The sequence below is a fragment of the Chionomys nivalis genome, chromosome 21, assembly GCF_950005125.1.
Source record: "Chionomys nivalis chromosome 21, mChiNiv1.1, whole genome shotgun sequence".
Classification (NCBI taxonomy): domain Eukaryota; kingdom Metazoa; phylum Chordata; class Mammalia; order Rodentia; family Cricetidae; genus Chionomys; species Chionomys nivalis.
In genome coordinates this window covers 22,353,706-22,370,549 of record NC_080106.1, presented here as the reverse complement: position 1 = coordinate 22,370,549, position 16,844 = coordinate 22,353,706, and the positions used below count along the sequence as shown (strand labels likewise).

The window sequence follows — 16,844 nt, the reverse complement described above, 5'->3', positions numbered from 1 at the left end:
TGCTGCAATATCCCCAGAGAACACCAGAGGGCAAGTAGTACTTGCAAACTCAGGTTAACTCTAAAGGGGCCTCTTGTCAAGGTTTTCTTGGTGACACCTTGGAAGACCAGCTATCTAAACCCCAGCAAACACTGTGGCGTGTCCTTTGCATCCATTAAAGGATGCAGAACTAACTCATCCTAGAAGGAATTTTGAACTCTTATCTTCTCTGTAAAGTAAATGAAAATTCCTGATGAAGCAGACTTTTAACAAGTCACAGGGCCCTTAGCTCTGGCCCGAAGGGTTCCACGCCAGCCCCGCCTGGAGAGAAACTGAGATTTCAAGGACACTGTTGATCGTTACTGTTTATTATTTCAGCACTGTAACCGAGGAGGAGCCTGAACTGCTGGCTCGTCTTCCCTTTGTATTTGTGTAAGGAGCACTGCACTCCTATAAAAGATTTTAAAATACAAAATGTACAAGAAAACACAATTCCAAGTGCTGTAAACATAACTGAGAACCAATTCCTTCGCCTAAACATCCACTCTGTAAAACACAGTTTCAACTTGAGCCCATCTGAGCCTTAAAGATGACCATGTGTTCTACATATTAAAAACTGGGCCTCCCGGCTAGGTCCAGCAGAGGTCTGATGATACTGGCTGGTCCTGGGTGGTGGTGGGTTGTACCCAGGGCAGCAGCACCACATACAAACCCAAACATCTCTTTTTAATGTTTTCAGCCATGTTTCTTGCGTCTCTAGTAAACAGAAGGCTGCTCCTTCGTTCCTCACCCCAAGGTGTAGTACAGGTGAGGGGAAAGTGTGTGTGCTAGGAAATGTCCAGCTGCTCAGTGCTGCTACTAGAAATCAATTTGCATAGTCCAATGGATGTGTGCTTTACCATCACAATTTTGCACAAAAATTTAAGTCTTTATCTACAAAGCCAAAAAATAATGACTCTTACATGAAAGCTTATACAAAGCTAATATAAAACCATTACATAGAATACAAAGCTCTATTTGAAAATCTAACCTGTTTTAAATAGGAAAGCATTTCTAATGCTACAGGCATCAAGGTATTTAAAAGGCATCAAAATTTGGTGCATAGCAACTCTGGATCATAGAGGCTTTTATTCTTGAAGGCAGCAAAGCAGCACCCCCAAGGGGTCTTGCAATGACCCTACATGAGGCAGCTGCCCCAGGGGAAAGAGGGTGGAAGCAAATTTGGCCAAGTCTCTGCAAGTTCACCTGAGAGGCCAATGCCCTGTAGAAGCTGTGGACTACCAACCATAGGCCCTAAAGCAAATTTCACTATATAAAACTCACTTTCAGAGAAATTTGGAAAATATCCGGCTCCAGGAGTGGCCAGAGCAATTTGCTGATAGACTGTTTTTTAACTAGTTTGAGGGGAGACATCTAAAGCATTGTGTTAAAAACAAACACATATTTCCCTCATTCTGAATCAGTATCTCCTACCCTGCTCACTAGAGGTGGTGGGCAACAGGCTAGACCCTGCTTAGGCCTGATGTAGCCTTAGTAAAGAAAGCCCTGCCATCAAGGGTCACAATCCCTTAGAGTAACAGCATTGAGTCTTTAGCCAGTGCAGCACAGTGTCTCACTTGTAGGCACTCAATTTGCTTCCTGAAAAAGTACACTATTTAATTTGAAAATATACTGTAAAATTCAGGGACTTTAAAAAGGAAGGGTAAAGGCAGGGTTTGGGAATAGTACCCAACTGGGGCACCTCCTTTGGTAGACAGCAGGCTGGAGTTTCTGCTGGCTCCTGCCTCGGACATAAGCCTCACCAGCAGCAGCACCAGGGTGTCTTTGGTGTGGAAGGACAGGTCTATGACACCACCTCATTTTTGGATGTGCCTCAAAGCCTTCTGGAGAAAAGGCTGGTTTTAGATCATATAGTCAGGACACTGTGGGACAGAGTCACTGCAGGCTGTAAACAGAACAGGAGAGAAGCCTTCCATGCCATCTGAAGTCCTGCATTTTCTCTGCCCCTCCTAGTACACAGCTCATTCATACTTAGCTCCTGACACTGCCAGCCTGACTAAGAGTTAAAACTGCAAAGCCTAAACTATCAGGAGACTGGCTTCAAAGACTACAGACTCATGGCAGGTGTTCCCACTTGAAAAGTTAGGTGGGTAGAAAATAACTACCCAAGCTAAAATCCTACTTTGAAATTCACCTTACAAATGACAATTTACCCAAGGTCCTGAGGGAAGAAAACGGCTTGAACATGGAGCTAGTGGAGAGACTGTTTGAGGATTATCTAAAGTTACAGAAAGACTATGCTCTGGAATGTATTCATATTCCAACACTTCAATGATGGAATGGTCTCTTCTTGACTTACCTAACATTGTACTTTTTATAAAGAGTATGAGCTACATTTGGCTTTACTTCCTATGAATCTATGAAAGGCTTCAGTATGCATGCTAAGTTTTTGAGGTGTAAGCATGGGCCTAGGATAATTTTTTTTGTCTGCCTCTGGAAGGTTTTATCAAAATTTCATATTTTAAAAATATCATCAAGACTAAAGGGCTCTCAAATGACCAGAAAGCAGTACAAATGACTAACCCTAGCTATGCAACCAGGTCACTTGCAGGAGCAGCACCTCTGAAACAGAGAGCCTGCTGCATTCGTACTCAAAGCACCCATCATATAAAAGTATCCTATTTAAATATATAAAAAAAGCAAAGCTCATTTTCCCACAGCTTATGCTGTTCCTGTTCTTTTACAAAATTTGCCCAAGGCTTGATTGAGGTGGAGGAAAGCTGCTTTTCCCACAGAGTCCAACTCCTTGAACAGGTTCTGAAGTCTGGTTGGAAACCCAAGGTCCAGGAGAGAAGCAGGTAGTGGGCACAAAGCTGCAGTGAGCACTGTTAGAGCCCATCAGATCTTCCTATATCTGGGGACTTGGGACTTGGGACAGGAGCATCTCTGCTCACCTCTGGGCCTTGGGAAACAGAAATCTGGGACATGTCTCTCCCAATTATCTCGTTCACTGAAAAAGAAAAAGAAAAAGAGTGGTTAGCGACCTCAAAGGAACATGAGGTTTACCTCTTAGGCACTTTCCTTCCAAGGGCTTTGAGCGAAGGTAAAGGCTACACTTGAAACGCACTCCATAGCGGAATGGCATAAACACAAAGCATCATTCCCAAGTGGATGCAGACCCGCGCCCCTCTCACTTATGTTTGGAGTTGAAGGAATGGCTAAGCACAGGAAACATTCTGTTAACACTTTGACGACATTACTTTGTTTGGAAGCTTTGCTTGCATGTATGTCTGAGCACCCTGCACTTTCACTCCTGGTATCTTAGAGGCCAAGACAGCACAGCATCCTCGCAAACCAGAGTTAGAGATGTCTGTGAGGCACCATGTTGGTGCTGGAAGTCAAACCCAGATCCTCAGCAACAGCAGCAAGTGCTTTATTTTTTGGTTATTCAAAACAGAATACAGGGCTCCACTGCATAGCCCTGGCTGTCCTGAAACTCACTCTGTAGACCAGGCTGGCCTCAAGCTCAAGAGATCCGCCTGCCTGCCCCTGCCTCCCAAGTGTTGGAAATAAAGGCCTGCGCCACAAGTGCTCTTAAGTGCTAAGTCATCTCTCCCACCCCAACAGGAAACATTCTTAGCCTCCTTCCAAAGGCTCAATGCTCCATGCAGAGCTGAAAGGTACTTTTAAGAAATAAATGTTCAAGCGTAATTTATTTACTGAGACAGAGTCTCATTATGTAGACCAAACTGGCCTTGAATTCAGATATTCACCAGCCTCTGCCTCAAAAGTGTATGACACCATGCCTGGCCATTTTCTTCCCTTTAAAGAGTAAAGTAAACTAAAAGCCCAAAGAGTCAACAGTCTTCAATACTAGTGCCAATAGAGTATGTAGATCACAGCACCTGGCCCACTTTTAGCAGCCACAATCCTTAATCTCAACACCTGAATATGTCTGTGTTGGCACAACCAAAGTAAAAACCATCAGCAGTATCTGCTGTCACCAAAGCAAAAGAAAACACTAATGACAACAAACTTCTTTTTTCAGGAAATGCTCAAGTTAGCAGTGCACTGAAATGTCCTATACAACAGAATATGCTTCTGTTTATAGCTATTTCTCAAACACAAGGACTCAAAGTTGTATTTCACAAGCATTGGTATGGCAAAAAATAAAAACAACAACAAAACAAAACACACCTCAAAACCAGATAAAGAACAACAAGGTAATCAGGGCGTGTCTTTTGTGTATTGATAAGGATACAAAATACTCAGGAGGGCTCTGGCCCACTTTATTCATTTATTTATTTGCTTGTTTATTTGTTTTTTTCAGACAGGGTTGCTTTGTAGCTTGTCCTGGAACTAGCTCTTTTTTTTTTTTTGTTTGTTTGTTTGTTTTTCGAGACAGGGTTTCTCTGTAGCTTTGGAGCCTGTCCTGGAACTAGCTCTGTAGACCAGGCTGGTCTCGAACTCACAGAGATCCGCCTGCCTCTGCCTCCCGAGTGCTGGGATTAAAGGCGTGCGCCACCATCGCCCGGCTCTGGAACTAGCTCTTATAGACCAGGCTGGCCTCGAACTCACAGAGATCCCTGTGTCTCTGTCTCCCGAGTACTGGGATTAAAGGCATGTGCCACCACCGCCTGGCTTGGCTGTTTTTGAGAAGGGTCTCTCTATGTAGTCCTGGTTGACCTGGAGCTCACTATGTAGACCAGGCTAGCTTCAAACTTAACAGAGATCCTCCTTCCTCTACCTCCTATCAGGAGGTGTTTTCCCCCATTTCCACCCAGGATGGTGTTAAGGATTGACTCAGGGGACTTTCATCTTTGTAATGGATTTTGACTATTAAGACTTTATTTAAGGGTGCCGGGGGTGGTGGCACACGCCTTTAATCCCAGCACTTGGGAGGCAGAGGCAGGCGGATCTCTGTGAGTTTGAGACCAGCCTGGTCTACAAGAGCTAGTTCCAGGACAGGCTCCAAAACCACAGAGAAACCCTGTCTTGAAAAACCAAAAAAAAAAAAAAAAAAAAAAAAAAAAAAGACTTTATTTAGAAGGCTGGGCATGAGGCAGAGACTGGTGGATCTTTGTGAACTCTAGGCTAGCCTGGTCTATATAGCGTGTTCCAGTACAACCAGAGTTATTTTTTAGGAGACATCCTGTCTCAAAGGAAGAAGGGGAAAAAAAGAGAGGGAGCTCTATTTAAAATCCCAGCATGCCAAAAGGATCTCTACAAGGCCAACCTGGTATACAAGTGGAGTTCTAGGCTAGCCAGGGCTACATATATAGAGACCCTGTCTCAAACAAAACCCATCCTCAATTTATATTTCTTTCTTTCTTCTTCTTTCTTTCTTTCTTTCTTTCTTTCTTTCTTTCTTTCTTTCTTTCTTTCTTTCTTTCTTTCTTTCTTTCTTTCTGTTTTGTTTTTTCGAGACAGGGTTTCTCTGTGGCTTTGGAACCTGTCCTGGAACTAGCTCTGTAGACCAGGCTGGTCTTGAACTCACAGAGATCCGCCTGCCTCTGCCTCCCAAGTGCTGGGATTAAAGGCGTGCGCCACCACCGCCCGGCTTTTATTTATTTATTTAAATTTTTTTTGGGGGGGGGTTTCGAGACAGGGTTTCTCTGTGGCTTTGGAGCCTGTCCTGGAACTAGCTCTTGTAGACCAGGCTGGTCTCGAACTCACAGAGATCCGCCTGCCTCTGCCTCCCAAGTGCTGGGATTAAAGGCGTGCGCCACCACCGCCCAGCCCTTATATTCTTCCTGAACTCTATGATTAAAGGCTTAATTATTATATCTTGTATAGGTAAACAATTTAATGGAGATTTTTTTTTCCATAAGATGGAAGCTACATACAACAGTCACTTTGTCAGTTTTACTTGAAGAAACTTAGAAATAAAGGAATGGTGTATAAATGATTTGAAATGGATAAGAAATCTAGTTAGTATTACTTTATAGTAAGTAACTTGTTTTATAAGTAATTACTATTCAATAGCAGTTTTACTAAGATTGAATTTTAGATTATCTGGTAAGTTATAAGAATACCATCTAAACTAAATGCATGAAATATTGAATGTATAGGACTATCTGCAAGTATTTGGGAGATGGAAGTGGGAAGATCAGGAGTTCAAGGATAGCTTGGGCTACCATATGAGACCCTGTCTCAAAAATTTGTTAATTTACTAAAATCTGATCAATGTGCCTTCTCAAGCTAAAGACAGAAATAAATTCTCAAATATTTAGCATGTATCTGGATTTTTCTGCTGTCTCTATACTTTTTTTGTTTGAGACAGAGTCTCACTGTATAGCCCTAGCTATCCTGCAAATCAATATGTAGACAAGGCTGATCCCCAATTTACAGAGATCCGCCTGCCTCTGCTTCTTAAATGCTGGGATTAAAGGTGTGCACCACGACTCCCAGCACAATACAGTCTTCACTAGTAACTGAAGTTTATTCAGCCAGTTTTCTGTATTTCTCAGTGTTCCTCTTTGTAGCTAGTGAAAGTCCTAATTTGTAATGTGAGCACCTCACACCTGCTTGGCTTCCTCCTTTCTCCTCTTCCTTCACTCCTTCAGTGGACTAAGATTTAGTCATCAAAGTGGTGACTACTTGATGAAATCTGGGAGAAAGCGAAACAAGTTTCTCTTTTTTAATTCCGAGTGCTGGAATTAAAGGTGTGCGCCACCACCACCCAACCCTTTAATCCTGACACTCAAAAGTAAAGGCAGGTGGACCTCTAAATTCAAGGCCAGTCTGGTCTACATTCGACTTCTAGACCACGCAGAGTTACACAGTGAGAACATCTCAAAACAGACACTAAGATCGATACCATAATGGCAACACAGAATATGTAGGTTTTTTTGTTATTTTTTTAGACAAGGTCTATTTAGTGCTGGCTGTCCTAGAACTTGCTGTGCGTGCACACCAGGCTGACCTTGAACTCACAGAGATCCACTTCCTGCCTCCAGAGTACTGGGATTAAGGGAGTGTGCCACCATGCTTTGAATTATATGGGTATCTTAAGCAGTCAAAGCTTTCTCAATATTTTTAATTTTCATCTTTTTCCCTTTTACTTTTTTGTTGTTAGAGACACGGTTTCCTACAGCTCTAAGCAGACTCAACCATGCTATACAACTGATCCTCTGCCTTTCAAGTACTTTTTTTTTCTGAGCCATGGTTTTGCCCTGTTGCCAATTCCTGACCTCAGATGGTCTTCTTCCCTCATTCCCCACAACCAGCTAGAACTGTGTAGGTCTATCCCCAGACTCACAGTTGCTCAGTTTTCAACAGTGGAGAATTCCTTACACTGAAGTTCATGTTTATACTTGCGCCACGTCCCCATTCCTAATATAAATCAATCTCGTCATGGAAGCTGTATTGTGACACGGTGAGTCAAGCAGTAAATCCTTTTATCCATATCTTTACTTGCAAATGTTCACTGCAGAGTCACTGGTCTGGTTTGAGGCCTCTGGTATCAGATATACTATCGATGCTGGGCCCTCATTGGAACTCCTATTAGTTAACCTGCTGCTGCCCCTATCTCCCATGTGCACAATTTCAGGGCTGGCTCACCCATACCTCTGCCAACAGGACTGGCTTTCCTGTGTTGCCCACCAAAGCTGGTGGAGGACAGGGGGTCCTAATATAATTTAAAAATTAACCTGAATGCTATAAAGCTTCCAACCATAGAATATATTGAAAATATGCACAATGATCAGAAGAAAACCTTCACTTTTTACATTACAGGGTCTAAGACTAGGTAAAGGAAAATTGCTACATTGTGCTTTTTACAATCAAGGAAGATATATTAATGGTTAAGATTTCATTTTGGGTGGGCGGTGGTGGCGCATACTTTTAATCCAAACTCTTGGGAGGCAGAGGCAGGCAGATATCTGAGTTCCAGGCCAGACTGGTCTACAGAGTAAATTCCAGCTAGAATTTTCTTTTTAAGAAATCTCTATGTACAATGTTAAATAGGTCTTCTAAAACAAACCCCCCACCCCCCAAAAAAAATCTGCTTAAATCTGAAGCTGAGACAACACTACATAGGTATTTGAAAGAACACTCAAATATTGGCCTGTACCCTTTCCTATCAGCAAAAACCGAAATTTGAAAAATAAATACTTCTTTTCAATTTGAGTCAAGGCATGAGACTGAGGAGTTTCACACCCTTTCTGGAGCACACTCAGAGCTCCTGCATGCTAGATAAGCACTCAATAACTGAGCCACATTCCTGGCCCCACAGAAGAATCTACTTATCTTTTACTAATCTAGTCTACTGATGGCCCAAAAACATGGTACTCTTTGAGGTAAATTTGAGCTCTGAAGTTATAAATCATTACTCATTCCAATATAAGCACTTTCAATCCTTTCCAAGACCTCACTCTATCAATGTTTGTTACTTTCCATCATCAGTATCATCTCCCCTGGGTAGGTTAGCATCTTAAAAAGAAAAAAAAAAAAAAAGAAAAGAAAAAAAAGAAAGGGAAATGAAAAAAAAGCAAGCAAATAAACATTAGATCTCACATTCCCCTCTATATCTAATTCTTTCAGTTTAACATTTTTTTTTTTAATGTTAAACTCTATAAGTGTTTTCCTGCATGTGTATCTGTGCACATGTGTAGTGCCTGGTATCTGAGGAGGTCAGAACAGTGTTACAGATGGTTCGAAACATTATATGGGTGCAGGGAATTGAACCCAGGTCCTTCGGAAGAGCAACAAGTGTTCTTAACCATTGAGCCATTTTTCCAGACCATAGTTTGTCATCTGAGTTTTGTTTCTGCTCTGTTTTACCTTCTACTAACTATATACACATATTTTTTTATTAAACCATCCTAACTAATGATAAACATCACTACTGACAAACTGCTGCTCTACATATAGGAAGAACACTGGATTAAATACTAGAACTGGAACTAACTATGTAGACCAAGCTAACCTTGAACTCACAGAGATTCAACCATCTACCTCAGCTTCCAAGTGCTGGCTGAGTTTAAAGACACACACCAACCATTCCCAACACAAAATTACTTTAAGTCCTCTGGCTATTATAATTCTCTGAAGTTTTCAATACTGGGCTAATTTTTATGTCATCTTGACACAAACTAGTTTCTGAGAGATTAATCTATTTTTTCATTTGAGAAAATGCCTCCATAAAATCAAGCTACAGGCAAGCCTGAAAGGGCATTTTCCAAGTAGTGAATGATGTGGGTGGAGCCACCCCTGGTAGTGGTCCTGTGATCTATAAGAACTGCAGGTTGAGAAAATCACAGGGAGCAAACCAGCAAGCAGCACTCCTCCATGGTCTCTGTATCAGCTTCTGCCTCCAGCCAGGTTGCTGCCCTGCTTAGGTCCTGTCTGCTCTCACTGCTTTTGATGATTAACTATTACATGAAACTGTGAGTAAAATAAAACCTCTCTTTCCCAAGTTGCTTCTGGTCCTGGCGTTTCATCACAGCAACAATAACCCTAACTAGGACACATACCCCTCCAACAGCTAACACTTTATCCCTATCACAGACAAGAATGACATGACACCAGAATAGGCCTGGATTTTGAAAGAAGCCAGAAATCCAGGGTTCTAATATCCTATCTGATAATCAGGAGGTTTCGAACTCCTAAAATATTGGGGCTAGAGAGACGGCTCAAAACCACCTGTACATAATTCCAATTTCAGGGGACCCAATGCCCTCTTCTGGTTTCTACAATCACCAGACACACATATGATACACATGCATGCAGACCAAACATTCACACACACAAAAAAAAAAAATCTTTTTTTTTTTTTTTTTCTTCAAGACAGGGTTTCTTTTTGTAACAGCCCTAGCTGTCCTGGAACTAGCTCTTGTAGACCAGACTGGCCTCAAACTCACAGAGATCCACATGCCTCTGTCTCCTGAGTGCTGGCATTAAAGGCATGCACCACAGCTGCCCAGCTCAAAAATTTCTTAAAATACTAAGTATCAATCATGCTTTGTATGCCTCTTCTTTTCCTTTTTTGAACATTTTTAAAAGGTTTGTTTGTTTGCTTTATATATTTATTTATTATGTGTACAGTGTTTTGCCTGCATGTATGCCTGTAGGCAAGAAGGGGCACTAGATCTCATTACAGATGGGTGTGAGTCACCATGTGGTTGCTGGGAATTGAACTTAGGCCCTCTGAAGAACAGCCAGCCGGGCGGTGGTGGCGTACGCCTTTAATCTCAGCACTTGGGAGGCAGAGGCAGGTGAATCTCTGTGAGTTCAAGACCAGCCTGGCCTACAAGAGCTAGTTCCAGGACAGGCTCCAAAACCACAGAGAAACCCTGTTTCGAAAAACCAATAAATAAATAAATAAATAAATAAATAAATAAATAAATAAAAAATAAAAGAACAGCCAGTGCTCTTAATTGCTGAGCCATCTATCCAGCCCCCTGTATGGCCTTTTCTAAATATAAATTCATGGCAGCTGACAATCTAACTCTAGTTTCACAGGCTCCAATGTACTCTTCTGGCCTTTGAGGACACTGTAACCATGATATACACAGACATACATGCAGACAAAATATCCATATACATAAAAGAAAAATAATCTTAAAATCAAATTCAAATGTTATTTAGGTAACTGAAATCTACATATTTAAAATTTCTATCACATGCTTCCCCTCTCCCCAATACTGAGGATTAAACCCAGGACTTCTCTACATGCTAGACAAGCACTCTATAATAACTTTCTTCTTTATGTGGGGCTTGGTGGCACATGCTTTCATCCTAGTATTAGGAGGTAGGCGCAGAAACATTCAGATCTCTGAGTTCCAGGAGGGCTATACAGGGAGACTGTAAAAGAAGAAAAGGAAACCGGGTGATAGTGGTACAGATCTCTGACAGAATGAGTTCCAGAGAGATGCTGTCCGGGGGGGGGGGGGGGGGGGGGAGGGAGGAGGAAGGCGATGATGAAAAGGATGACATCACAATTCTGAGATACTATCATTAATATCATTAAGTTTCCTAGACTGTCCTTGAATTTGAGACCCTCCTGCTTTAGCCACCTCAGTAGCCAGGAACATGGGCATTCACCACAGTTCTCACCTACATACTTTAAGTGTCTAAGTGTCTTTTTTTTTTTTTTTTTTTTTTTTGGTTTTTCGAGACAGGGTTTCTCTGTAGCTTTGGAGCCTGGCCTGGAACTAGCTCTTGTAGACCAGGCTGGCCTCGAACTCCCAGAGATCCGCCTGCCTCTGCCTCTCGAGTGCTGGGATTAAAAGCATGCGCCACCACCACCCGGCTTTAAGTGTCTTTAAAAGAATTTGAGAAAGAGTTGATCTAACAGCAAGGGAAGACTTCCTAGACAGATGTTGAGGTTCAGAAGCCAAAGGCCGTGGTCTTATTCTTACAGAAACTATGTTCTACTTGATGGCTTTCTTCCAAGTGGAACCACAGATGAGCTACAGGGTACAAATGTGGGTCTAAAGGCAGATCAAAGATGAATATTCTAGGTCGCTTCTTCAAACTGGACACAATTTTCTGCTTTACCTTCTATTATATACTGTCTTAAATATAACTTACAAGTATTTAGTCAGAACTGTGCAGGCTTAATACACCTGATTAGCAACCAAACTTTATTTTTGAAAAACTGTATTTATTGTGTATGCGTGCCTGTGTGCCCATGCCACAGTGCACCCGTGGAGGTCTGTGGACAATTTGAGGGAGTCAGTTCCCTCCTCCCACACGAGTCCTAGGGATTGAACTCAGGTTAGGCTTGGTGACAGGCACCTTTGCCCATGGAGTTATTTCACCAGACAAGCAACCAAACTTATTCAGTACCTAAGTCATAAAATTTATATACTGAGAAGTCCCTTTGTTCTAACAAATCTAATTAAATACTTGCTATTCATTAAAACAATCTAAAATTTTAAGTTCAGGTGTGAGAAGCTTAGTGTGGTTGGATTTTAAAAGCAGAATCTTAAGAGTCAAAGTGTTCCTACAAAGACAAAGAATGGACCTACCAAGAAAATGCCTGTGCATACCCCTCCTTTATAGCACATGCAAATCCAGCCATGACATGCAAATACCAGACGAGGGCACATGAACAATGACACATTTCAATCAACACTCACCCTCTAGATTCTCCAGAAAGGAACTGGACATGAGAGCTCACTGTGATTAGGCCATTTCACTGTTGAACCTGATGGCTGGTGTTCCAAGTCAGACATAAACTGGTCTGTGTCAGAGAAGACAATATCACTACTAAATGGAACAAACCAGAGGGTGAAAATCCACTACCCTGACTATTGTTTTCAGTTTTGTTACCTGAGAGTAAGAGGAATTTAATTCTTTTATGTATCAATTACTTTTACATACAATGGCTCCCATATTTTGCTAGGCAATCTAATACTGGAAGTCTAGAAAATTAAGGTAATAAATGATTTTTTGCTGTTGCTTTGTTTTTCGAGACAGGGTTTTTCTGTGTAGCCCTGGCTGTTCTGGAACTCGCTTTATAGACCAGGCTGGTCTCAAACTGGCCTCTGCCTCCCAAGTGCTGGGATTAAAGGCATGAGCCACCACCACCCAGCCTTGAATGACTTTCAACTAAAAAGGTAATGCTTTCAAATGAGTTACAATTACAGCTCGCCTCTCCTGCCCCCTGGGACAGGGTTTCTCTGTGTAGCCTTGGCTAACTGTCCTAGAACTCACTGTGTTCAAGGTTGGCCTTGAACTCAGAGATCCACCTCCCTCTGCCTCCAAGTGCTGGGATGAAAGGCATTTGCCTCCACCGCTTAGCCACAATTATGGCTTTAAGGAGGTAAATTCAGTTTAAATACACAGTTTTTATTACTGTAGATAAGAAGTTCAAAAGCCCCCTCCTATGACCTATATGAACTATTCTGGGCCTTTATTGTACAACACTATAATTCCACTCTGGAAGGAAAGAATCTGTATGTAGTATCTCTAAACACTAATTGATATCCTCATCTTAAGCAAACAAAAGATGAACTAATTTATAGTGCACCTTACAAAGGGGCTTAAAAACAAAACCCAGAGATTTGTCATATAATTTTTTTTAGGCCTCAAGTTTTTTTTTTTTTCTCAATTTCTAAGAGGTCACTTAAAATTATCCATTCTAAGGGTACCCAATCTTGTTATAAACAGATTCAAAGTGTGGGTGGGATGTGTGATTAATATATATATAATGACTAAGTGGATTTTATCCAGGAAAGCAAGGATGATTTAATACAAAAATCAATAAATACACAACATTAATAGAATTTAGGAATAAAAAACAGCTGATGGAAAAACTATGTCACAAAATTCAAAGCTTTTTCAAAATAAAAACAATAAGCTAGGAATAGAAGGAATTCCCTTATGATAAAAGCTACACATGACAAACTCACAGTTATTTTTTTATTTTCTTTTTGGTTTTTCGACACAGGGTTTCTCTGTGTATAGTAGCCCTGACTGTCCTGGAACTAGCTCTTGTAGACCAGGCTGGCCTCGAACTCACAGAGATCTGCCTGCCTCTGCCTGGGATTAAAGGTGTGCACCACCATCGCTTGGCCTTAACTCACAGTTATTATACTACTCATGGGTGGAGGACTAAAAGCTTTCCTCAAGATCAGGGGAAGATGTAAAACTGCTTCTATTCACAAACGGCAAGATCTACGCACATGACCCTAAAAGACAGTGGCAGTGGTGGAATGTGCACACTTTTAGGGAGTTCAAGGCCAGCCTGGTCTACTGAGAGTTCCAGGATAGTCAAGGCTATGGGTAAAAACCCTTTCTTAACAAACTAACAAAATTAAATAAAAAACAAAACCACCACCACCAACAAAAATCAATCCTACTACACAAAAACCAATCCTAAAAGACTCCCTCTATACACACATAAAAATGTTAGTGCCAAAAGCTATCATAGCAGCACAAGTCCACAATATCAACACTTAATAGATGGAGACAGAAAGACCAGTTCAAGGCCTACCCCAGCTATACAGCTAGTTCAAGGCCAGTCTGTGCAGCCTGAGACTATTTCTCAAAAACTGTTAGTGCTGGGGACTGGAGAGATGGCTCAGAGGTGAAGAGCACTCGTCACTCTTACATAGAACTGTCTAGAACTCCAGTTTGAAAGGATCTGAAACCCTCTTCTGTCCTCCAAGGCACCAAGCACACACATGGTGCACAGATACACATGCAGGCAAAACATTAATACACACAAAAATAAATAAAAGATTTAAAAAGTATTTAAAATTAGTGCTAATAATTGAAGTGTGGATATTAAATCAACACACACACACACACACACATATATACACACAGTTGCCCTCCCTCCCTCCCTCCCTCCCTCCCTCCCTCCCTCCCTCCCTCCCTCCCTTCTGTTTTTTTGAGACAGGGTTTCTTTGTGTAGCCCTAGCTGTCCTGGAACTCACTTTGTTGATCAGGCTGGCCTTGTATTCAGAGATCAGCCTCCCTCTGCCTCCTGAGTGTTGGGATTAAAGGTGTGCACCACCACCACCCAGCCTGGATCCTTACCTTACGTAGCATATAAAAATTCAAGATGGACCAAAGACCTAAATTAGAAAGCTAAAACTTAATTCTAAGAAAATATGACAAATCTTAAGTATGAAACCAAACCAAAAATACAGCCAATAAAAAGAAAAAATTATTAAAAATTAAATATAATTTTGAAAAAATTTATTTATGTATTTGGATGTATGCCTGCAGGTGAGAAGAGGGTGCCAGATCTCATTATAGATGGTTGTGAGCTACCATGTAGTGACCGGGAATTGAACTCAGGACCTCTCGAAGAACAGCCAGTGCTCTTAACTGCTGAGCCATCTCTCCAGCCCAAATATAATTTTTTGAGACAGGGTCTCACTATGTAGTCCTAGAACTTGCCATATAGATCAGATTGGCCTCTGAGATCCTTCTGTCACTGCCTCCCACGTGCTGGGACAGAAGGTGTGCACCAAAATATCTAGCTAATATTAAAAAAAAAAAGAGCATTAAAAAACAGTTTCAAGACAGTTAAAAGTTGGCCAAGAAGGCCTCTGAGACGCCCAAACAATACAGGCTATTGCCACTGATGCTGACTGTGTAACAGAACTAGCTGACAACACCACATGCTTTGGTTGCAGGATACAGAAATCAAGCTAGAACTGAACGAAAAGTTTCTTCTTTGCTGGATAGCTTTCACAGTGCTGGAAGATGCTCTGCAGGCTGCTTGTGAGAACTGTCTTAGTCTACCGTGGGCTCGATACGCTAGACCACTGACCTGCCAAAAGAGACGGGCACACTGCTGCCACAGAGGCATGACTGCTATGAAGTTGCTTGCTGATTGAATTAAGGCCTGTTCCTAAGAAGAAAATTCACACCTGATACTGTACACCTGGGCAAAAATCCGTGGCTGGTGAGATAAAACACTTATTTTAAAACAATTAGGAAGCTAAGTGTTTTGCTGAATCAGCACAATAACCTGCCTTCTAAATATTCATGTTTATGTCCCTACATTAGTCTTGCTATTAGATTTGGTCAGAGAAACTTCTTTTTGCAGTGGATGGTTGCAAAGTGGAGAAAGTCCTGAGTGAATGTGTGCTGTTGATATGCACACAACCATGTCAATGATCATAACCTCAGATCCATGAAAAAAATGGCAAAGCTCAGAGGGATAGCAATGCCTTCCTTTGGTCCATGTTTGGAGGCTGATGGTGTGTGCAGAAAATGTCCTCCACAGCTTTCTCTATGCAGATATTTATGGCCTGAAGACTGTTCCCCTACAGAGACTGCTCCTACTGAGATTAGCTAAACCTGTCATCTTAATTCAGCTGTACACAACAACCCTGCCTCTCTGCTCAAATGTGTATGATAAGCATGCTGAGTTTCTAGGGTGCTGAGGTTTCTCTATCACAGAGCGCAGTCTACCCAACCCCAGCTTATCTGCATGTTCCCATCTGTCATTTCTCCATTCTACTACTGCCCCAGTCAGGTCAGTTCCTTGGAGCTGTACAAGAACCCAGCAAAGTGGTACCCTGATGGGGACTTGATCAGGAACATAAACATGCACACCTGACTACAGGGATCGCTTACTGGCCAGACAAAAAGATGTTATAGGTAATGGAATAAAGAAGAAATAAGAATAAAGGAATAAAGGAAAGAGGGGAGCACAATTCAATTTGTTAGGTATAAAACACTGGGACGGGTAGAATTTCTAGAGACAGGCAGTTAACACATTAAATCTAGAGCTAAGGAGTTACATGTTGGTGCTTTGGGAGATTTTGGGAAACTCAGAAGTGGGACGGAAGCATTGCAGCTTCATCAGTTCTTAGACTATGTTCAGGAGACTATGTCCTTGGTTTCTTGGAAAAGAAACAGTAAGTTTGGCGACTTCAGAAAGAAACAGGAGAGCGACTGAGGAATAGAGCATGTTCCCACTTTTTTGCTTTGGGTTTAACTGCTTTCATGTTAACATTAAGAAAAAAAAGAAAAGGTAGCTCCGCAGGTTACAGACACACAGAGGTGGGGCTCTGGGTAGCTATGTGAACCACATGATTTGGCCTTTCAGTGGCCTGAATCTCCAGAGCCCAGATGTGACCTCAGTACAATAGAGGTTGCTGTACACTGGAGGACAGGAAGGTAGCCAAAAGCAAAGAATGGGAAAGCACAGATAGATGGAAGAGGTCTCAAATTCGGAGATCTACCCGCCTCTGACTCCCTAGTGCTAGAATTAAAGCCCGCCTCTGACTCCCTAGTGCTAGAATTAAAGGTGTGCACCACCACTGCCCAGCATTCAAAATGAAAAATCTTGGAAGGCTTTATATGCTACCTGTTGTGTCTGGTATCCATGTAAGGAGTCAGGGAAGAAGTCTAGTGGTCCTATGCTTTTTCATCCAGTGGCTTGGTCACAT

The 16,844-nt window shown here is 41.8% G+C and overlaps 1 protein-coding gene across 3 annotated transcripts in view; it reads right to left on the bottom strand.

Annotated features, from left to right (window-relative positions):
* Positions 1–332: 332 nt before the first annotated feature.
* Nfatc3 (nuclear factor of activated T cells 3) overlaps positions 333–16,844 on the bottom strand; it is a 70,472-nt gene continuing 53,960 nt past the window's right edge. For 2 of the 3 annotated variants that reach the window (XM_057753375.1, XM_057753377.1), the window contains exon 10: positions 333–2,989. In XM_057753375.1, coding sequence (XP_057609358.1) covers positions 2,868–2,989 — 122 coding nt within the window. In that variant the 3' untranslated portion in view covers positions 333–2,867. Of the gene's footprint in view, positions 2,990–12,065; positions 12,170–16,844 lie in introns of all 3 variants that reach the window. The other variant, XM_057753376.1, reaches the window with a different exon arrangement.